Source organism: Mobula hypostoma, chromosome 28 (genome assembly GCF_963921235.1).
Source record: "Mobula hypostoma chromosome 28, sMobHyp1.1, whole genome shotgun sequence".
NCBI classification, from domain to species: domain Eukaryota; kingdom Metazoa; phylum Chordata; class Chondrichthyes; order Myliobatiformes; family Myliobatidae; genus Mobula; species Mobula hypostoma.
This window is the reverse complement of record NC_086124.1, coordinates 2,570,872-2,594,153: the sequence shown is the minus strand read 5'-3', so window position 1 is coordinate 2,594,153 and position 23,282 is coordinate 2,570,872. Positions and strand designations below refer to the sequence as shown.

General features: G+C 46.6%; 2 protein-coding genes across 2 annotated transcripts in view; both read left to right on the top strand.

Moving 5' to 3' along the window:
• Window positions 1-7,285, top strand: part of LOC134338725 (counting factor associated protein D-like) — a 51,486-nt gene extending 44,201 nt beyond the window's left edge. The window contains 1 exon segment of the mRNA XM_063034767.1: window positions 5,663-7,285. Coding sequence (XP_062890837.1) covers window positions 5,663-5,850 — 188 coding nt within the window. The 3' untranslated portion in view covers window positions 5,851-7,285.
• Window positions 7,286-11,799: 4,514 nt separating this feature from the next.
• LOC134338831 (digestive cysteine proteinase 2-like) overlaps window positions 11,800-23,282 on the top strand; it is a 43,636-nt gene continuing 32,153 nt past the window's right edge. The window contains exons 1-4 of the mRNA XM_063034934.1: window positions 11,800-11,905; window positions 15,147-15,203; window positions 20,849-20,941; window positions 22,413-22,585. Coding sequence (XP_062891004.1) covers window positions 11,866-11,905; window positions 15,147-15,203; window positions 20,849-20,941; window positions 22,413-22,585 — 363 coding nt within the window. The 5' untranslated portion in view covers window positions 11,800-11,865. The remainder of the gene's footprint in view (window positions 11,906-15,146; window positions 15,204-20,848; window positions 20,942-22,412; window positions 22,586-23,282) is intronic.

Here is a 23,282-nt window from a genome sequence, read left to right as displayed (position 1 = left end):
TGGTTATTACCCCTGAGAAGATACTCTGTGGGACAGCGTAGAGGTTAGTGCGACACTGTTAGCTCAGGGCAATTCCATCACTGCTTGTAAGGAGTTCGTACGTTCTCCCCGTGACCAAGTGGGTTTCCTCCGGGTGCTCCAGTTTCCTCCCACAGTCCAAAAACGTACCGGTTAGCAGGTTAATTGGTCACTGTAAATTGTCCCGTGATAAGGTTAGGGTCAAATCGGTGGCTTGCTGGACAGCGCAGCTCATTGGACTGGAAACGCATGTTTTGTGCCGTACCTCTGAATAAATAGGTGGTCTGACCACCACCTTAAACCACCGCTGTATTTCTGACGAAGGTGACCCCACAGTACTATTGGAGAGAGAATTTGTGTCTAGGTTGGGTGGGACTATAGCTAGCAAATCAGAATTGAGTTTAATATCACCGGCATATAGTTAATCAAGCGGCAGCAGTACAATGCAGTACTTGATAATATAGAAAAAATAGTAAATCAATTACAGTAAATATATAGAATAAAGTTAAAAATAGTGTAAAAACAGGAATAAAAAATGAGGTAGAGTTCATGAGTTCAATGTCTATTTAGAAATCAGACGGCAGAGGGGAAGAAGCTTGTCCTGAATTGTTGAGTGTGTGCCTTCAGGCTCCTGTACCTCCTCCCTGATGGTAACAATAGAAGAGAGCATGGCCTGGGTGATGGGGTCCTTAATGATGGACGTTAGCTTTCAGAGACACTGCTTCTTGAAGATGTCTCGGATACTACATGGGCTAGTACCCAAGATGGAGCTGACTAACTTTACAACTTTCTGCAGTTTCTTTTGGTTTGATGCAGTAGCCCCTCCCCCCACCCTCATACCAGGTGTGAAGCAGCCTGTCAGAATGCTCTCCACGGTACATCTTAGAAGTATTTGAGTATATTAGGTAAAATATAAGACAAATCTTCTCAAACTCCTAATGAAATATAGCCGTTGTCTTGCCTTCTTTTTAGCTGCATCGATATGTTGGGACCAGCTTAGATCCTCAGAGAAATTGACACTCAGGAACTTGAAATTCCTCACTTGGATCGCTCTATGTAGATTGGTGTGTGTTCCCTTGTCTTACCTTTTCTGATGCCCACAATCAGCTCTTTGGTCTGAGCGACGTTGCTGCGACACCATTCATCTCGCTGGTATATCTTGTTCCTGCACGCCCTCGCGTCTCCATTTTAAATTCTGCCAGCAATGGTTGTATCATCAGCAGATTTATAGATGGTATTTGAGCTGTGCCTAGCCACATGGTCGTGTAGAGGGAGTAGAGAAGTAGGCGAAGCACACACTCCTGAGGTGCGCCGGTGAGGAGGAGTGATTACTAATCTGCACAGATTGTAGTCTTTTGGTTAGGAAGTCAAGGATTCTATTGCAGAGGGAAATACAGAGGCTCAGGTTCCATAGCCTATTGACCAGGACTGTAGGAATGATGGTGTTAAATACTGAGCTATAGTTAACAAGTGTGGGCACGTGGCCAAGTGGTTAAGGCATTCGACTAGCGACCTGAAGGTCGTGAGTTTTAGCCCCAGCTGAGGCGGCGCGTTCTGTCCTTGAGCAAGGCACTTAATCACACAGTGCTCTGCGATGACACCGGTGCCAAGCTGTATCGGCTCTTGCCCTTCCCTTGGACAACATCGGTGTCGTGGAGAGGGGAGACTTGCAGCATGGGCAACTGCTGGTCTTCCATACAACCTTGTCCAGGCCTGCGCCCTGGAGAGGGAAGACTTTCCAGGCACAGATCCATAGTCTCGCAAGACTAACAGATGCCTTAATTTAGTCAACCAACACGATCCTGACATAGGTGTTTGTATTGTCCAGGAGATCTAAGGCTATGTGAAGAGTCATTGAGATTGCATCTGCCATAGACCTATTATGATGAAAGGCAAATTACAGTGGGTCCAGGTCCTTGTTGGGTTAATTCTGGCCAGACTAACCTCTCTAACCATTTTATCACCATAGACGTGAGTCTTACTGGACAATAGATATTAAGGAAGTTTACACTACTCTTGCGCACTGGTATAATTGTTGCCCTTTTGAGTAGGTGGGAATTTCCAACCATAGCAATGAGAGGTTGCAATGTCCTTGAATACACCCCACCAGTTGGTTGGCACGTTTTCAGAGCCTTACCAGATACTCCATCGGGGCCTGCCGCCTTGCAAGTATTCACCCTCCTAAAAGACAGCCTGACATCCAGCTCCGAGACAGAGATCACAGGGTCACCGGGTGCAGCGGGGATCTTCACAGCTGTGGTTATATTCTCCCTTTCAAAATGGGCATCAAAGGGTTGAGTTTGTCTGGTAGTGAAGTATCACTGGCATTTATAGTGCTGGGTTTTGGTTTGTAGGAAATAATGTACTGCAAACTCTGCCAGAGTTAACGTGCATCCACTGTCGCCTCCAACCTCACTCGGAATTGTTTCCACGCTCTTGAAAAAGCCCTCTGCAGGTCATAGCTAGTTTTCTTGTACAGGCCCGAGTCACCAAACTGAAGTGCCACAGATCTAGCCCTCCGCAGATGGTGAACCTCTCAGTTCATCCACAGCTTTTGGTTTGGGAATGTACAGCAAGTTTTCATAGGTACATGCTCATCCAGACGGGTTTTATTGAAGTCTGTAACAACTGCGGCAAACTCGTCCAGATTCGAATGGTGAATTCCTGAATACTGCCTATGGTTAGAGGTCGTGGGTTAAGGTTGAAAGGTGAAAAGTTTAAGGGCAACTTGAGGGGAAACTTCGTCACTCAGAGAGTGTGGAACAAGCTTCCAGCACAAGTGGTGCATGTGAGCTCGATCTCAACGTCTAAGAGAAGTTTGGATAGGTAACGGTATGGAGGGCTATGGTCCCAGTACAGGTCGATGGGAGCAGGCAGTTTAAATGGTTTGGCATGGACTAGATGGGCTGAAGGGCCTGGTTCTGTGTTGTACTTTTCTATGAGTCTATGACATGAGGATAATGGTACAATGGCATTCTAGACACTTGAGACATGATGTGGGTCTTGATGCCTAACCAGGTAAGAGTGACTGACATGTCAATGAAATTTACATTATTAATGTCAAGCAGGGTGGTCTCAGGTCCTTTAGTTGTGTTACTTTTAGATTGTCTCTACACTTTGATCAAAAAGCTGCAGAACCTGGACCTCTGTACCTCCCTCTGCAATTGGATCCTCTACTTCCTAACCGGAAGACCGCAATCCGTGCAGATAGGAATTAACATCTCTACCTCTCTGACCATCAACACTGGCACCCCTCAGGAGTGTGTGCTTAGCCCACTGCTCTACTCTCTGTACTCCTGTGATTGTGTGGCAAGGCGTAACTCAAACAGCATCGAAAATCTGCTGATGATATAACTGTTGTTGGCAGAATTTCAGAAGTTGACGAAATAGGAGCGAGATATACCAGCCACAGTGGTGTTGTGGCAACAACATTGCACTCAATGCCAGCAAGACCAAAGAGCTGATTGTGGACTTCAGGAGAGATAAGACAAGGGGACACAAGTCAATCCTCATCGAGGGATCAGAAGTGGAGAGAGTGAGCGATTTCAAGTTCCTGGGTGTCAAGATCTCTGAGGACGTAACCTGGATCCAACATATTGATACAGGTCTAAAGAAGGCAAGACAGCAGCTATATTTCATTAGGAGTTTAGGAGATTTGGTCTGTCAACTAAAACTTTCTAAAACTTCCATAAATGTACCATAGTGAGCATCACAAGTTGGTATTGGGGGGGGGGCGGGGGTAGGGGCTACTGCACAAGTTTGAAATACGTTGCAGAAATTAGTCAGTACAGTATCCAAGACATCTTGAATGAGCGGTTCCTTAGGAAGGCAGCATCCATCATTAAGGATCTCCACCACCCGGGTCATGCCCCCTTCTCATTGCTGCCATCAGGGAGGAGGTACAGGAGCCTGAAGACACACACTCAACGATTCAGGAACAGCTTCTTCCCCTCTGCCATCTGATTTCTAAATGGACATTGAACCCATGAACACTACCTCATTATTTTTTTTATTTCTGTTATTTTGCACTTTGTGTTTTAGCTTAACTATTTTATAGACCTATATATACTTACTACAACTCAGCTTTTCTCTCTATTTGTTTATCATGTATTTTATTGTACTGCTGCTGTAAAGTTAACAAATTTCATGATACAGGCTGGTGATATTGAATCTGATTCTGACTTTGTATGTATTGAATCTATTTTATTTTGTGTTTATTATCACTGCTGTAGTTATAATGTTGACCATTACACACCCTACATATCACCAATAAGTCATAGTAGAAAAGTGCATAAAAATCACAGCAACCTTCAGCTGTGTCCTAATATATACTTCAGTATATGTATAAACTGCTAGGTCCATCCAACCATGAGACATAGGAGCAGAATTTAGGCCATTCGGCCCATCAAGTCTGCCCTGCCATTCCATTATGGCTGATTTGTTATCCCTCTCAACCCCATTCTCCTGCCTTCTCCCCATGACCTTTGACAGCCTTACTAATCAATAACCTATTAACCTCCAATGACTTGGCCTCCGCTGCTGTCCGAGGCAATAGATTTCACAAACTACCGTGGAGGCTAACTGATGTATTAACGCGAGGAAGTCTGCAGATGGTGGAAATCCAGAGCAACACACATAAGATGCTGGAGCAACTCAGCAGGTCAGGCGGCATCAGTGGAAATGAGTAAATAGTCAACGTTTTGGGCCAAGACCCTATTTCAGGACTGAGAAGGAAGGGGGAAGATGCTCCAAACCTACCGTCACCTCCCCCTGGATCCCTTACTCCTCACCTTTCTCCTATGGTCCACTCTCCTCTCCCATCAGATTCCTTCCTCTCCAGCCCTTTCCCTTCCCCACACCGGCTCCACCTATCACCTCTAGTTCCCCTCCCCCCACCATTTTACTCTGGCATCTTCCCCCTTCCTTCTCAGTCCTGAAGAAGGGTCTTGGCCTGAAATGTCGACTGTTTATTCATTTCCATAGATGCTGCCTGACCTCCTGAGGTCCTCTGGCATTTTGTGTGTGTTGCTAACTCGTATATAATTTTCTCTCCATTGTAAAACTATGATTGTCTTAAACCTCCAAACCTCTCACACCAAGCTCATCTGACGATGGTTTAATCTCAGAGTCCGCCCATCAGAATACCAGTGAAACAAGCAGTCTGCCACATCTCTCACTCCCATGCTGAATTTGAAAAGACTTATGCTTGAGTGCAAAATGCTTTAAGAAAACAATTTAAAAACTGTAAATTAACTGTATACGCCCTAGTTTAGTATTCTGAGTGCAGACCATTTTGAAATGAGAAGAATCCTACCTGGAGTAAGGCTTTGTCTTTGGTAGCTTGCTCGAGTGCCCTGGAGAACTGGGGCCATTGGATCATCCACTTGAGCACGTCAATGAAGCAGGTCGAGGCGTCGTGCAAGGTTGACGTCGATGAGGACGAGAACATATCACAATCATGTAATAAAGTAGTCCCAAAACTCACGCCGTCAATCCACAGTAACCACAATAGCGCCCGTCTTCATCTCCCGCTGAAGAAGCCACGTCTCGAGCGTTCTTCAGAACCAGCCTTTATGGAAGGGATAAGGTGGGAGCAGACTCATTCCACACCAGTGTTTTAATGTTCTGATTTTGATGTTTTTAGGAAACAAACTGGAAGATTTGGATCATGCTGTGCTTGGCATTGGCTTTGGCGTGGTTAATGCTCAGCCATACTGGCTCATCACGAACTGTTGGTCAACGTACTGGGGCCATCACGGATTCATACTGATGGCCATGAAAGACAACAACTGTGGTGTCACTACAGCTGCATTCTATGTCACCTTGGAGTGACGACTGCTGGTTTACTTGTGTTATAAATTTAGAAAATAGATTCAAAGTACATTTATTATCGAAGTATGTATGCAGCAGACAACCCTGAGATCTGTCTTCCCCACAGACAGTCATGAAACTAAGAACTGTGGAACTAACCTGTTCAGAGAAAAACTTCAATCCCCCCAACACGTGCAAATAAAATTCGCACAAACGGCAACAACAGAGCAAAAACACCGAATATAAAGCACAAAAATCAAAAGGCATATTTCAGTTCAGCTCAGTGTTATCTGCAGGCTGCCCCGGTTAAAAGTCACCCAAGAGTATTAACAAGGAGCGGCCAGAACTCGAACCAGAGACATGACAAACCTGATTTAGAGTCTAAATCTACACACCGCATCCAGGTGTCCTCCGACAGCGTCGAAGGAGGGAGGGGGAGAGAGATGTAGAACGTTAAACCCCAGTGCAGGCCCTCTGACCCACGATGCTGTAACCTACTCTAGGGTCGATCTAACCCGCCCCCCACCACCACGTAGCTCTCCATTTCTCTATCGTTCATGTGCTGATCTAAGCGTTTCCTGGATGTGTCGGTCATGTCCCCTTGCAAAATGTTCCATGCACCCACCACTCTCTGTGTAACATACATCAAAGTTGCTGGTGAACGCAGCAGGCCAAGCAGCATCTATAGGAAGAGGTGCAGTCGACGTTTCAGGCCGAGACCCTTCGTCAGGACTAACTCTCTGTGTAAAGAGCTTATTGCTGGCCTTCCCCTTATACTTCCCTCCAATCACCTTAAAATCATGCCTTCTTCTCTACCGATTTCCACCCGGGGGGAGAAAAGGTTGTTAGCTATCCGCTCTAGGCCCGATGCAGCCGCCTCTACATTGGTGAGACACGTCACAGATTGGGAGACCGCTTCGTCGAGCATCTCCGTTCCATCTGCCAAAAGTTGAACTTCCTGGTGGCCAGTCATTTTAATTCTGACTCACATGTCCATTCCGACATGTCAGTCCACGGCCTCCTCTTGTGCCAAGAGGCCATCCTTAGGGTGGAGGAGTAACACCTCGGGTAACCTCCACCCTGATGGCATGAATATCGAGTTCTCCTTCTGGTAAAATCACATCATGGTGTGCTCCTGGTTGCTCCATTTTTTTGTTGCATTTTGGGCGATTTTAGATCTGGCCAGTCTGCAGATAATGAACTGAGCTGAACCGAATATGCCTCGACTCCTTCGATTTTGTGTTTTATATTCTGTGTTTTTCACTCTTCTTTTTGTTGCCATTTGCACAATTTGTTTTTTTTTTGCGCGTGGGTGGTTGATGTTTTCTCCGAAAAAAACAAAGATAGTTTTCTTCGTTTCGTGGCTGTCTGAGGGGAAGATGAATCTTGTGCTTTGAATTTTGAGCCTCTGACCTGATAAAGAAAAGGTCATACAGAAGCAATGTCTTTTGATGTGTTGACTCAGCCTTAATGAATTGTTGTGAAATCCTTCATCTCTATTCCTGTGTGCAGTTTGCTATTAAGGTATTTTGCAAGCGGCAATTATCAGTGATATTCATTTAAAAGTGAAATCACATCAAAGTGAGGTATTTCAAGTCAAGTTTATTGTCATTTAACTATATGCATGTGTACCATCAAATGAGACAATGTTTCTCTGGGCCAGGGTGTAAGGCACAGTAGTACACAGTAACTTATGAAAGTACAGATAAAATCTACAAATGAATTATACATAGATAAACAAAGTAAAGTGCATAAATTAAATATTGTCGGGTACAGTACAAATTATCCGGTGACACTTTGACTGCGATGCGGCAGGGAGTTCAGAATCCTAATGGTCTGAGGGAAGAACTGTTTCCTATCCTGACCGTTCTTGTCTTTATGCATCGGAGTCTCCTGCCTGATGGTAGAAAGTCAAAGAGGATGCCGGATGGATGGGTGGGATCCTTGATAGTACTCAGCGCTCCTGAGAAATGTCCCCAATGGACGGGAGGGAGGCCCCGATGATCCTCTCGACTGTTCTAACTGCCCTTTTGTAGGGACTTGCGGTCGGATGCTTGACTGCTCCCACACCAGACAGAGATGCAGCTTGTCAGAATACTCTCACTGGTGCTCCTGTAAAATACAGTTAAGATGGGGGGGGGTAATCTCCTCGGGAAGTGGAGGCATGCCGTGCCTTCTTATTCAATATTCCCCATTGTACACTGCGGGAAGCAAGAAATCTCCCACGACTCCCAGTCAGGATGGCTCATGCAAAACCAGTCATGCATTTCGGCTAGACCGCAGGCGCCACAGTAGCGTAGCGGTCAGCGCGACGCTGTTGCAGCTCGGGCTGTCGGAACTCAGAGTTCAATTCCGACGTCACGGGTAAGGAGTCAGAACCTCCAGTCCTCGGAGCGCGTGGGTTTCCTCCAGGTGCTGTGGTTTCCTCGTACACGGGCCAAAGACGTACCGCTTAGAAGGTTAATTGGCCGTTGTAAATTGTCTTGTGATTTTGCTGGGAACATGGGGTCTGCTGAGGCAGAGTGGCTCAAAGGATCGGAAGGACTATTCCGAGCTGTATCTCAGTAAATAGATATTCGTAGACACAATCTTTAAAGGCAACAGTGCCAACACACTTCAGTTAGATGGTGCCTTTTCACATAGTGATATGTCCATAAGACATGGGAGCAGAATTAGGCCATTCAGCCCATTGAGTCTGCTCTACCGTTACGTCATGGCTGATTTATTATTCCTCGCAATCCCATTCTCCTGCCTTCTCTTACTAATCAAGAACCAATCAACCTCCACATTAAATTTGCCCAGTGGCTTGGCCTCTAAAGCCATCTGTGGCAATAAATTTCATATATTCACCATCCTCTGGCTCAAGAAATTCCTCCTCATCTCTGTTCCTTGTATTCCCTCTGGTCCTAGACTCCCCCACTCTCAGAATCATCATCTCCACGTGCACTCTATCTCAGCCAGCGTTTTTTATGCCATGGACCCTTACCATTAACCGAGGGCTGGGAACCCCTGACCTTTCAATGTTCAATAAAGATGTGCCAAAGTATTTCATAGGAACATTATCAGTGTTACTTTACACTGAGTAAAATTAAGAAGCTAGTGTGGCAGATGCCAGAACGTTTGATACTAGAGGCTGGACCTAAGAGAGAAATGTACCCTAAGACATAGGAACAGAATTAGGCCATTTGGCCCATCAAGTCTGCTCCGCCACTCAGTAATGGCTGATCCCTTCTTTCCCCTCCTCAGCCCCACTCCCCAAAACCTTTGATACTGTTTCCAATCAAGAACCTATCAATTTCTGCCTTAAATATATCCAACGATGTGGCCTCCACAGCTGCTTGTGGTCACAAATTCCACAAATTCACCACCCTCCAGCTAAAGAAACTTCTCCGCATCTCTGTTTTGAATGGACGCCTCTCTATCCTGAGGCTGTGCCCTCTTGTCCTAGACTTTCCCACCATGGGAAACATCCTTTCCACATTCGAAAGGTTTCAATGAGATCCTCCCTCATCCTTCTAAATTCCAGTGAGTACAGACCCAGAGCCATCAAAATATTCCTCATATGATAACCCTTTCATTCCTGGAATCATTCTTGTGAACCTCCTCTGGACCCTCTCCAATGCCAGCATATCTTTTCTCAGTTGAGGAGCCCAAAACTGTTCACAATACTCAAGGTGAGGCTTCAGTAGTGCCTTATAAAGCCTCAGCATCACATCCCTACTCTTGTATTCAAGACCTTTTGAAATGGAGGCAGACAGGAGGTAGAAGTCATTCCAGAGTTTAAAGAGGAAGTACTGAAAATGCCCAGTTGGTCAGACAGCCTCTCTGCAGCATAACACAAAACTGAGTCTGTGAATCTCTGAAAGTCCACTGGGGAAGTTGAAGTCCGAGTCTGAGTCCGCTGGGTGCTGGGGACTGCCAGACCTGGGCTGGAGGACTGTGTATGTGTGCGGGAGGGTTGGAGCGAGGGACAGGGCTTGCTTTACCGTTGTCGTTTTGTTGCTTCTTGTGCTCTGTGTCGTTCTGCCGAGCTCTGTGCCCATGCTACGCTGGCGGCGGAAAGCCTGGCAACACTTGCGTTACGACCCCAGCACCTCCCCGGTTGTTGACACCTACAACAACACAGTTCACTGTGTCTTTCAATGTGCACGTGATCAATGAAATTCAATCTTCATCTTGCAAACTGCTGGAGGAACAACAGCAGGTCAGTCTGCATCTGTGGAAGGAAATGGACTGTTGACTATCCAAGTGACCCTTCATTTAGACTGAAAGATGGCTGGCCCTGATAACAAGTTAGGAAGAGGGGTGGAGCAAGGGCTGGCTGTATCCAGCTGAAGGGGTGTTGGCAGATTTATTTATTGAGATACCGAGTGCAACAGGCCCTTCTGGCCCTTTGAGCCGCACAGCCCAGCGATCTCCTGATTTAACCCTACAATGGCCATTTAACCTACCAATCGGTACGTCTTTGGACTGTGGGAGGAAACCAGAGCACCCGGGGGAAACCCACGCGGTCACGGAGAGAACATGCAAACTCCTTACAGGCAGTGGCAGGAATTGAACCCGGGTCGCCTGTACTGTAAAGCGTTGTGCTAACCACTACACTACCGTGCTACGGAGGAGGGGAGAGTGAGAAAGGCTGGAAGGTGAGAGGTGGGGGGGGGGCAACTGAGAGCCTCAGATGGTGGAATTTGATAAAAAAGCAAGGTGGAACCAACCAGGGGAGATGAGGTAGGCAGATGTGAGCTGTGCGGAGGGGTACATCAGAGTGAGTTAATGTCTATGACTTCATTGGGAATGTAAAGTGGTATGGTCATTAATACTGATCTCACATCTCTGGGGAGCAGAGCTTGGTTGTGTGTGGAGTTTGCAGGTTCTGAGAGCACGGGATTGCCGCAGGAACTTCTGTCTCCTCCCGCAAGCATGCTGTTGGATTTTTTTTACCTGCAAGACTTTACCACACCAACCCCTACTGGAGGGATGAGGCGGGAAGAGCAAATTGATGGGCATCTGTGAGAGAAAGTAAGTTGCAGAGGGGAATAGAACCATGGACTCCACCTCTATGGGTCTTCTGTTCGACTTACCCCATCCCACTGCCCTCCCCTGTGATCTGCTGCTCTTTGACCATGTGCTCACCCAGACTCGCGTTTCCCGTTCCCCCCTCACCTCCCATTGGGTGCCCCTCCTCCTTCCCTTTCTTCCAAGGTCCACTCTTCTCTCCTAACAGATTCCTCCTTCCTCTGTCCATTACTTCTCCCACCTATCTCCTCCCAGCTTCTTCATTTCCCACCCCCTTCACCTCCCTCCTCACTTGGTCTCACCTATCATCACCTCCCAGTTTCTCCCCACCCACCCACCTTCCCCTTCGCCCGGTCTCGCCTCTTACCTGCCAGTTTGTACCCCTCCCTGCCCCACTCCCACTCTCTCATCCCTCCCCTTCCCTCCCAGTCCTGAGGAAGGGTCGCCGACTGTCTATTCCTCTCCATTGGTGCTGCCTGACCTACTGAGTTCCTCCAGCAATTTTTTTTTGTGTGTGTTACTCTGGATTTCCAGCATCTGCAGAATCTGAAAACACAAACAGGAATTCTGCAGATGCTGGAAATTCAAGCAACACACATCAAAGTTGTTGCCCTGACGAAGGGTCTCGGCCTGAAACATCGACTGCACCTCTTCCTAGAGATGCTGCCTGGCCTGCTGCGTTCACCAGCATTTTGTGTGTGTTATCTGCAGAATCTCCCGTGTTTCTGTCCGGATCGATGAGTTTTCCCGTTTAGATGTTTCGCGAACACGTCGAGTGATTTAGGTTGCAATCCCGTCCCGGGGAAGTGGGGGGAGGGGGGGTCTCCAGTCCCGCCTTCCGCCGCGCCTGATTGGCCGCCGTTGTAACCGGACTCCCCCCTCCCCCCGCACTTGATTGGTCGCTATTGTAACGGGACCCCTCCTCCGCCGCGCTGATTGGTCGACGGGTCGGACCGCCGAGGACGTTTGAGTGACAGCGGCGGCGGCGGTGGCGTGAGGTGGGAGCCGGGGCGCTGCGCGATGTATCGCTGGATTGTTACGTTGTGGGGCTGCTGGGCAGGTACGGTACAGGAATGGGGCCACGTTGGGGGCAGTGGGACGGGATCGGGAAATGTATGGCCATGCAATCTGGTAGCAGACTATTTTCTAAACGGGGAGAAAATTGAGAAGTCCGAGGTGCAAAGGGAATTGGAAAGTCCTTGTGCAGGATTCCCCAAAGGTTAACTCTCAGGTTGCTTAAGGAAGCCCAAATGCAATGTTGGCATTGCTCAAAACCAGATTTAAGATCACCGGCATATGTTGTGGCAGCAGTACATTGCAATCTATGAGAATGATAAATCTAAATTTTACAGTAAGAATTGTGTGTGTGTATATATAAAATAACTAATGCAAAGAGAGAGATAAGAAAGTGTAGTGTTCATGGGTTCAGTGCCCAATCGGATGGCTGAGGGTTAGGGATTTTGAGAGTACTAGAATTATAAATGCAAGAATGTAATTCTGAAGCTTCATATAGCCTCACTTGGAGTATTGTGAGCAGTTTCAGGCCCCTTATCTAAGAAAGGATGTGCTGGCATTGGAGAGGGTTCAGGGGAGGTCACAAGATTGATTCTAGGAATCATACAGGGTTAACATATGCAGCGTGTCTGATGTCTCTGGGCCTGGAACCATGGGAGTTCAGAAGGATGGGGAGGGGTGGATTAACCTGCCCCACCTTCCACTTCTTACTTGGAGCAAGACCTTAGTCTCTGTTAAAATAGGACAGCGGAAACCTGATTGGATGAGGACTAACCAATCAGGTGAGACGGACGATGGGGGTATAAACACCACCAGACTAGACGTGCCCAGGCATCATCCTAGGTGAAGTTGGCAGGGTTTGCCACTGAAACATCGATTAAAATCGATACCTGTATCCGGCTGGACACCTGCGAAGAGTTTATTTGTAATATGTGCTGGGAAAGCACTAGATCCTTTTCAAATAAATAAATAAGAGGGAAAGGAAAGGTTAATTCTGATAGGGCAGGTGTTGAGGAGCTTTGACCCTGCTGTTAGTTAGAGATACAACACCAATAGGCCCTTCTGTCCTACAATCCAGCTCAACATCCCCTGATTTAACTCTAACCTAATCACAGGACAGTTTATAATGGCCAAGTTGGACTGTGGGAAGAAACTGGAGCACCCAGAGAAGATCCACGCGTTCCAGAGGGAGAACGTAAAGCACCTCACCGCTGATGTAAGACGTCCTGCTGAAGGGTCTCAGCCCGAAACGTCGACTATTTCCTCATTTCCATAGACGCTGCCTGGGCTGCTGAGTTCCTCCAGCATTTTGTTTGTGTTCTTTGGAATTCTCTGCCACAGGAAATAGTTGAGGCCAGTTCATTGGCTATATTTAAGAGGGAGTTAGATATGGCCCTTGTGGCTACAGGGATCAGGGGATATGGAGGGAAGGCTGGGGCGGGGTTCTGAGTTGGATGATCAGCCATGATCATAATAAATGGTGGTGCAGGCTCGAAGGGCCGAATGGCCTACTCCTGCACCTATTTTCTATGTTTCTATGTTTACACAACTTTCATCTTTACGTCTGCAAAGTGAGCCCATGATTTTGCTTATAACTTAGCCGACAAGTTGAGACTTGATAACTGTATCCCTGGCAAAGAGCTTTGAAAATGAATCCATTTTGTAACAGATTCCTCCAGCTTCTTTCCCTGTTGTGTTTGAAGGAGCTCCCGTGTGAGGTTTACACGTTCTCCCGGTCACTCTCGGCTCCAGTTCCTCCCCCAATTGTGAGAGATTGGGTGAATTGCTCCTGGTGTGTAGGTGAGGGTTAGAAGCCAGAGGTAGCTGGGGGCAACGTATGGAGGGAGAAAACAGGCCAGGGTAGGGTTAGTGCGAGATGGTGCTCGATGATCAGCAAGAACTGAGGCACCAAAAGAATCGGGTTTATTAGAATCAGAATCGGGTTTAATATCACCGGCAGATGTTGAGGAATTAGTTAACTTTGTGGTAGCAGTACAATGCAAATCTTGATAATATAGAAAAAGAAACTGTAGCTAAGATGCACATGAAGGCCAAGAGCTGGACTTGGTCAGAGGCTACTTGAGATGCACATTGGGAGCATTTAATAAATACTGGGGAGCTTATCCCCACTGCCACCCCCAGCTACGACAATCTTAAGGAACCAGTGTGAATATATTAACTGCTTAATGAAGTTAAGTCATTACAAGAAGAAAAAAAATAAAGGTAATTTCATTTGGTGCTAAGCACAGGTAGTGAACTCAACTCAGAAACAAAAAGACAGTTGTGTAGAAATTAACTCTAATCTTTTTTTCATAGCTGTTTTAATTCATGTAGTTGACAATTGATTTAATCCAGTATGAATTATGCCTGTGTCTGTTTGGAAGTCAAATTCCACCCCCCTCCCCGCTCCGGTGGGGAATCTCATTTGGACGTTTCTTGTTGAGTCTCTTTTCTGCAGCCCATCTCCCTCCGAATCAGGTGTCCATGTGATAATGTCAGCCCTCAATTAACCTCCGTTCAGAGCTTTGCAGGGGAATCGGTGTTGATGGTCGTTGACCTTGTTGCTCTCCACCAGTGGGACAGCCGTCTATTTGACTAAAGCCCTTCACAATTGTACAACATCAAACCACAGAGTCCTTCCAACAGTCTAGTTCAGTTCAGTTCAGTTCAGTTCTGCTCGATCTGGCACGGTGTCGTTCATTGACTTTTGACTGCAGGGCCAGCCCGCCCCAATCGAAGTAGCACCAAGAAAAGGACTGACCGGAAATGCATCTGTGAGTCCAGCTCTGCTGAGTTCCTCCGGCTTCTTGTGTGTGGCCTCTGATCAGCTGGGCTGGATGGTATGTGGCCTGCTCCAGCGTTCTCCCTCCCTCCCACCCCACACCCTGCCAGGACCAGGGACAGATTCTTTATACGGGCAAGCAAGCTGCCCGGCTGCTTTGACTCTACAGAGAGTGTGCTGGAGTTTCCAGGCAAGAATGAGTGAGTCACTCTAGTATCTGGTGACCACGCTTCCTGCCGCTGCCTGTAAACAGGCTTGTATGTTCTCCCTGTGACTGCGCAGGTTTCCTCCGGGTGCTGCGGTTTCCTCCCACAGTCCAAAGACGTGCAGGTTTTTTAGGTTAATCAGTCATTGCCCCGTGATTAGGCGAGGATTAAATTGAGGGATTGCTGGACATCACGGCTTGAAGGGCTGGACAGGTCACACTTTATTTCAGTAAACAAAATAAATAAACTGTAAAGTTGTGTGTATTTCTAACTAAAGTATTTGTGTCTTTTTTTTGTAGTGCTAGATGCCAAGCCTTTGACTGTTCCGTCATTTGGGGAAATTTACCATGTTTCAGGTATGCTGTGTGCTTGATAAATATCATGGGTTTTGCAAAAGGAATGTACAGTTGGCCACTTTATTAGGTACAGGAGTGCGTTCAGGCATGCTCTTCTGCAAACCAATGTTGTCACGTGTGGTTAAATGAATTAGTCACTTTCCTGTCAGCTTGAACCAGTGACTAACATTCACAAACAACAACATTGAACCAACATTCTCCTCTGACTTCTCCCATTAACAAGGCACTTTCACCCACAGAACTGCCACTCACTGGATGTGTTTTGGGGTTTTTTTTTGCACCATTCTCTGTAAACCAGGGTGGCACGGTAACGTAGTGGTTAACATAACACTTTACAGTACTGGCAATCCAGGTTCAATTCCCGCTGCGGCTTGTAGGGAGTTTGTACGTTCTCCCCGTGACTGCGTGGGCTTCCTCTGGCTACTCCTGTTTCCTCCCACAGTCCAAAGATGGCCGGTTGGTAGGTCAATGGATCATTGTAATCGGGCCCATGTTTAGGCTCAGGTTAAACCCACACAGTCACGGGGAGAACATACAATCTATCTCATTCCCATTTCTTGCGTGGAATGCATTGCTGGCGGTGGTGGTGGAATCGATACAATAGGGTTTTTTTTAAGAGCCTCTTGGAGCTTAGAAAAATAGAGGGCGATGCGGTAGGGAAATTCTAGGCAGTTTCAAGAGTAGGTTACATGGCCAGCACAACATTGTGGGCCGAAGGGCCTGTAATGTGCTGTAAATTTCTATGTTCTTGTTGCTATTTATTTATATTTGCATTTACATAGTTTATTGTCTTCTGCACTCTGGTTGATCTTCGATGATCCTGTTATAGTTACTATTCCACAGTTTTGCTGAGTATGCCCGCAGGAAAATGACGTCAGGACAGGACCAGTTGAAAGGTTAAGATATCAATGTCTCCGTAAGATGTGTTGTGCAACTTTGCAAATATTTGATCAGGCCACCTATTGTTTTAATTTTCCACAAAACAATAGCCTTTGGGCAACGTCGTTATGGACCGAGTTAATCTAGACCAGTAGAGTATCAACAACTCACATGTTTCTGTGGGGAGTAACTGCACACAATAGAAAATTCAGCACCTCTTTGCTAACAATTATCCAGGCTAGGTTTACGAGACGTTTGCAAATCAACAGAACTGAGTGTATCTGTCAATAAACTGCAGATTTTCAACATTGAAGTAAAAAACAGAAAGCGCTGTAAACCCTCTGCAGGTCAGGCCGTAAGTACAGGCGACAGGGCTGTTCTGATAATAGAAATTTGTCCCTCCAGCATTCCCAGTTCACTAGCCAAAAACAAAACTGAGATGTGGAATAAAGTCACTTCCATAGAATTAATGTGGGAAAGAATCAGAATCAGGATTATTATCACGGACATTTGTCGTGAAAATTGTGCTGCTGCAGCTGTACAGAGCAAATGTGAAAATTACCATAAACTTCAAAAAGAATTTATTAAGAAATCATAAATTCAATGCAAAAAGGGAACAGAATGGTGAGGTAGTGTTCACGGACCATTCAGAAATTGACGGCAGAGGGGAAGAAGCTGTTCCTAAAAGGTTGGCAACACACATCAAAGTTGCTGGTGAACGCAGCATCTCTAGGAAGAGGTGCAGTCGACGTTTCAGGCCGAGACCCTTCGTCAGGACAGAACTGAGTGTTGGCTGTGTGTCTTCAGGCTCCTGTACCTCCTCGCTGATGGTAGTAATGAGAAGAGGTATGTACTGGGTGATCGGGGTCCTTAATGATGGAGGATGCCTGATTAAGGCAGGAAGTCCCGCACCACCAGATTCAGGAACAGAAATTATCTTGCAACATCAGACTCTTGAACTATAGTGTATTACTTCACTCAGTTTCGCCCACCCCAAGGCTGAACTGATTCCGGAACCTATGGACTCATATTTAAGGACTCTGCAACTCATGTTCTTGATATTTATTGATTATTTATTTGTTGTTATTTTTTCTTTTTGTATTTGCACAGTTTGTTGTCTTCTGCACACTGGTGGTTGTTTCTGTCGTGTGAGATTTTTCTTTGATTTTTTTTGTGGTGTTTCTTTGTATTTGCTGTGAATGCCTGCAGGAAAATGAATCTCGGGTTTGTACACAGTGACGTATATGTACCTTGATAATAAATTTAATTTGAACTCTGACCTCTTTACGATGAAGCAGAAGGAACCAGTGATCTCCAAAGTGTTCAGTACTTTCCTGGCTCTGCTACCAACCATTCCTGGCAATGGAACGAGATCCATTTAGAACAGTAACGTGAGGTTTGAGCTGAACTAGCTGACGTGATCCAAGCTGCTGACTGTCAGCACTGTTCCTATTTAGGGCTACTGAGATTGGGAAAGAGGCTGCTTTCGAACAGCCCGTTTAAAATGTTGCACTACTATTGCTCTACCCGTACTCAATGTAGGAAGTGTTGAGTTTTCTCTAATTCTGTCTGGATAAGAGACGCGTCTTATGAAGCAGAGGAGGAGGAGGGGTCTCTGTGCTGTAGTTTTTTGACTCTAATTAGAGAACAGCGGCGTAGTGTAACACTTTACAACACCAGTAACCTGCCGCTGTCTGTAATGAGTTTGTACGTCTGCGTGGGTTTCCTCCGTGTGCTCCGATCTCCTCCGGCTTTCTAAAGATGTACCGTTTAGAGTTAGCAACTTGTGGGCGTCCTATGTTGGCGCCAGAAGCGTGGCGACACTTGCACAGCACGTCCTCGGACTGAGAGGGACTCATGACGCGAATGATGCATTTCACTGTCCGCTTTGATGTCTTGTGACAAAAAGTTGGTCTTTAAAAGCCAATCTTCGTGTCACGGTGCACGGAGTTTGGTAAACCACAGCACAAGTGGGCTTCTTGCTTCAGAGGGCTGACACAGGAGGAATGGGGAACTTCTGCAAGAGCGAGCCCTGTCTTTAATGTTGCGGTTTAGTCATGAACACATGATTTCTTCAGCAGTCACTTGCGTTGATTTTGGGAAATGAGATTGCTTTGAACTTCACCTTGTGATCACGGTACTTTCAATGGAACTTGTTTCCCAGGGCTGATTTGTCAGAAGCCTCAAAGTTCACTGATAAGTTCGATGGAGAGTTATTGGTACTGGTTTATTGTTGTCACATGAACCGAGATACAGTGAAAATCTTGCCTTGCTGACTGTTCGTACAGATCAGATCATTGTATAGTGCATTGAGGTAGAACAAGGGAAAACAATGCAGATTAAAGTGTTACAGTTACAGAGAGTGCAGTGCAGGCCAAAGTGCAAGATCACAACGAGAGAGGTGACTATACATGCTTGATTACTTACCTGACTGAAGTTTGTAGAATTGTGAGGCAGAGACACACAGAATCATTTCCCAGGGCAGGAATGACATACATGAGTCTCCCTCTCTTCTCTTCCCCTTTCCCCACCCCCCTCGGATCAGGGTCACGTGAAGGCATGGGGGCAGGTGGTGGATGGTCATATGAGCAGCTGGTGCACATCACAAGTCCTGGTTATGCGATCACTGACGCCAGGCAGACAATCTCTGAAGAGTATTGATAATGGCTGGGGTCACCCGTCTTGTAAAGACACTGCCCAGAAGAAGGCAATGGCAAACCACTTCTGTAGAAAAATTTGCCAAGAACAGTCATGGTCACGAGACTATGATCTTCCACATCATACGACACGGCACATAATGCTGATGTTGATGGTTTATGTACTACATTTGCATATCCAGTTGATTCTGGGTGAATTGTCGGAGCATTTTTCAACAATATCCAACCTGTAACCACAACGGTGACCATTAGTTTGATGGAGGAAGAATCTTTTGCGGAACAAAGGAGGACTAACTTGGATGTTTAGGAAGGAAATTCTTGAACTTGGTGCCAAGGTCATGTGGAGAATTCTGATTGGATGGTAAGGAGGCCATTCTGCCCATGGAGTCAATGTTACCCCCGGCAAAGCAATCTCAGCAATCCGATTTCGCCCCTCTCCCTATTTCCCTTCTGTTCTACAACATATTCTCTCTCGCATCTGGAGATTTCGGGGAGGGTGCAGAGGAAGTTTACCAGGATGCTGCCTGGATGAGAGAGAATGTCCTTTGGGGATAGCTTGAGCAATCTAGGATTTGTGTGACATCGGAGCTTGGTCTGTCTCCAAAGACACTCGCAAATTTCTACAGATGTACCCTGGAGAGCATTCTAACTGACTGCCTCATGTCTGGCAGGGGTGGATGGGGGGTGGAGGTCTACTACACAGGAGCAAAATAAGCTGCAGGGACTTACTAACTCAGTCAGCTTCAACATGGGCATTAGCTTGTATAGTATCCAGGACATCGTCAAGGAATGATGCCTCAAAAAGGCGGCATCCATCATTAGGGACCCTCATTGCCCAGTACATACCTCTTCTCATTACTACCATCAGGGAGGAGGGACAGGAGCCTGAAGACCCCTCTTCTCATCACTACCATCAGGGAGGAGGGACAGGAGCCTGAAGACCCCTCTTCTCATCACTACCATCAGGGAGGAGGGACAGGAGCCTGAAGACCCCTCTTCTCATCACTACCATCAGGGAGGAGGTACAGGAGCCTGAAGACCCCTCTTCTCATCACTACCATCAGGAAGGAGGTACAGGAGCCTGAAGACACACACTCAACGATTCAGGAACAGCTTCTTCCCCTCTGCCATCTGATTTCTGAGTGGACATTGAACCCATGAACACTGCCTCACGACTTTTTTATTTCCATCTTTGCACTTATTTAATTTAACTGTTTGAGATATATATCAAGAAGGATGGAAGGTGACCTGATGGAGGGCAATGTGGAAGGGAAGCGTTGGATTGATCTTAAAGCAGGTTATTAGGTCGGCACAACATTGTGGGCCGAAAGGCCTTACTGTGCTGTACTGTTCTGTATTCTATCTGCCTTAAAATATGGAAGGCAGCCTCAAGCCCTCTGGCGGATCTCAGAGCAATCCCATTAATCCCCCTGACATGTTTTAATTTTTATTTCATTAACTTATTGAGAAACAGCACGGTATAGGCCCTTCGAGCTGCACCACCCAGCAATCCCTGATTTAACCGTGCCTAATCAATGGACAATTTACGATGACCAATTAACCTACCAACCGGTAGGTCTCTGGACAGTGAGAGGAAATGAGAGCACCCTGAGGAAATCCACACAGCCACGGGGAGAACATACAAACTTCTTGTAGGCAGTGGTGGGAATTGAACCCAGGTCACTGGTACTGTAAAGCGTGCTAACCACTACAATACCGTGCTGCAACCCAACCCCCCAACCCCATGTGCCCACTAGCAGAGATAGATTGATCTTAGAGTAGGTTGAAAGGACAGGACAAGATTGTGGGCCAAAGGGCCTGAACTGCATTGTATTTTTCTATGTTCTCACCCCCTTTGATACGTTTTGCAGTTTCATTTGAATGTGCCGCATCGATTTATCCCAAAGACAAGCAGTTGGCAGGCTGTGGGAGATGATGGGGAAAAATGAAAGCTCCACATAGATGTCACAGAGATCAAGACTGAAGCCAGGTCACTAGATCTGTGAGACAACGGTGTTAGCTGCTACACCCGTGGGCTTTGTGGGATGCTGCTTGCTCAGGCAATGAATCCAGTTGCTCTCCTGTGGTTAACAGCTGCGTTTCTTTCAGGGATTCTATCACTGCCCTACACGGAGATTGAAGAACCATTCGAAGCTTGGTACAACTTGTCCGGCAATGTCAGTCGCATTGAGTACTATAAAGGTAAGGCAACACTTTCCGTAAAATACTCTTCTTATTCAGATAGGGAAAAATTGTGAGCTTATTTTATGTGTTGCGCATGTGGACAAGTGGTTAAGGCGTTCGTCTAGTTATCTCAAGGTCACTAGTTCGAGCCTCAGCTGTGGCAGCGTGTTTGTGCCCTTGAGCGAGGCACTTAACCACACATTGCTCTAGTTTGTGCGAGGAGTGGCGCCCCGCACAGACTTCCAATCTGCGCCTTGTAAGGCATGAAACTGCCCGACGCAGGCCTGTCATGGTCTGAGTCGACGTTCCCTTTGTGTTTGAACTCCCCCCACCCCCCAGTAAATTTATTCTGCTAAATTATTAGGCTGTGTTATATTTTGTATATGTAGGTGGGGTGGAGATACATCTCCACCATAGGAGGTATAAGGCACTCCTTCCCTTCATTGGTCACACTTGGGCAAGGTGTAGCACCTGCTTAGACCTGGATCAGGGTCACAGGAAGCCATGGGAGCAGGTGGTGGATGGTCGTACGAGCAGCTGGTGCAGATCACAAGTGAGAAAGGAGGATGTCAATGTTCAAAGTGATAAACACAGGAGATTCTGCAGATGTTGGAATTCCAGAGTAACACTCACAAGCTGTTGGAGGAACTCAGCAGGTCAGGCAGCATCTGTGGAATATTTAAGAAAGGACGTGCTGACTTTGGAGAAAGTTCAAAGGAGGTTCATGAAAAAGATTCCAGGATTGAAAAGCTTGTCACATGAGTAGCATTTGATAGCTCTGGGCCTGCACTCACTGGAATGAGGGGTGATCTTATGGAAGAGTGAGTGTGGAGAGGATGTTTCCTGTGGTGGGGGGTTCTAAGACCAAAGGATGCAGCCTCAGAATAGAGGGTGTCATTTTAGAACGGAGATGAGGAGGAATTTCTGTGGTCAGAGAGTGATGAATCTGTGGAATTTGTTGCTTCAGGTGGCTGTGGAGGCCAAGTCATTGGGATATTTAAGGCAGATGCTGATAGATTCTTGATTAGTCAGGGCATGAAGGGATGTGGGGAGAAAGCAGGAAATTGGGGCTGAGAAGGAAAATGGAATGGTGGAATTGACTCGATGGGCCAAATGGCCTAATTCTGCTCCCTTGTCTTTTGGTCTTAAGGAAATGAACCACAGGGTTGTATAAGGTGACAGATACATACTTGGAAAATAGATTCACTTTGAACTTCATTGAATTATGTTGTTTCAACTCTCAGATATTCAGCCAGTGAGAGTTAGTTTTGACTGATAATTGGTTGAGTCAATTTGCAACTTACCGCTGTTTCTTTTGATCGCGTTGACTCACAACTTTGTCACATTGGGGATGATTCTTTTTAAAGGTGGTTTAAGGCTGGCTGAAAATAGGCTAAAGCTGATGAGCCTATGGTGTTTTGCTGTCAGTCCGTGTGACTCTCGTTGCTCTTGTTCACATAGTTGTGACAATTCTTTCCCAATCCGACAGGCCAGGTTATCACCTTACAACACGGATTCGAAAAGCCGGCCGGAATAAGTTACAAGATTTCTCCCGAGACCACAGAAACTGAGATAAATGTGATCAAGTGTTTCCAAGTGAACGGGACCATTAACGACCCCGTCCTCCCGCAGTCGGTATTTCCGTATCTGGAAAGTTTTCGGGTAAGGAGACTATTACAGAGGAGCGGGGCAGTGAATTGAAGTGCCTCTTGCACAGGGCTGAGCTGGGAACATCTTGTTTCAATTCCTGCTTAGAGTCAAAGAACACGACAGTACCGAAACTCTACTAGGCCCTTCAGCCCATCTCGTCTGTACCCAAGTATTAATCTCCCTAGTTCCATCAACCTGTACCCAGACCATAGCCCTCAATACCCCTGCCATCCATTTATTTATCCAAATTTGCCTTAAACGTTGAAATCGAACCTGTATCCACCACTTCTGCTGGCAGCTCGTTACACTCGGAGTGATAGAGTCACAGAAACAGGCCCTTTGACCCATCTAGTCCATGCTGAGCCATTTCAACTGCCTACTCCAACTGACCTGCGCCAAGACCACAGCTCTCCATACCCCTCCCATCCATGTACCTATCCAAACTTATCTTAGCTGTTGAAATCGAGCTCGCATGCACCACTTACGCTGGCAGATCATTCCACACTCTTGAGTGAAGAGATTTCCCCTCGTGTTCCCCTTTCACTGTTGACCTATGACCTCTAGTTCCAATCTCACACAGCCTCAGTGGAAAAAGCTGCTTGTGTTTACCCTATTATATCCCTCACATACAGTACCTCTGTCAAATCTCCCCTCATTCTCCTGCACTTGCAGGGATTGAGTTTACTTCACAGTATGTCCATGGCACGGG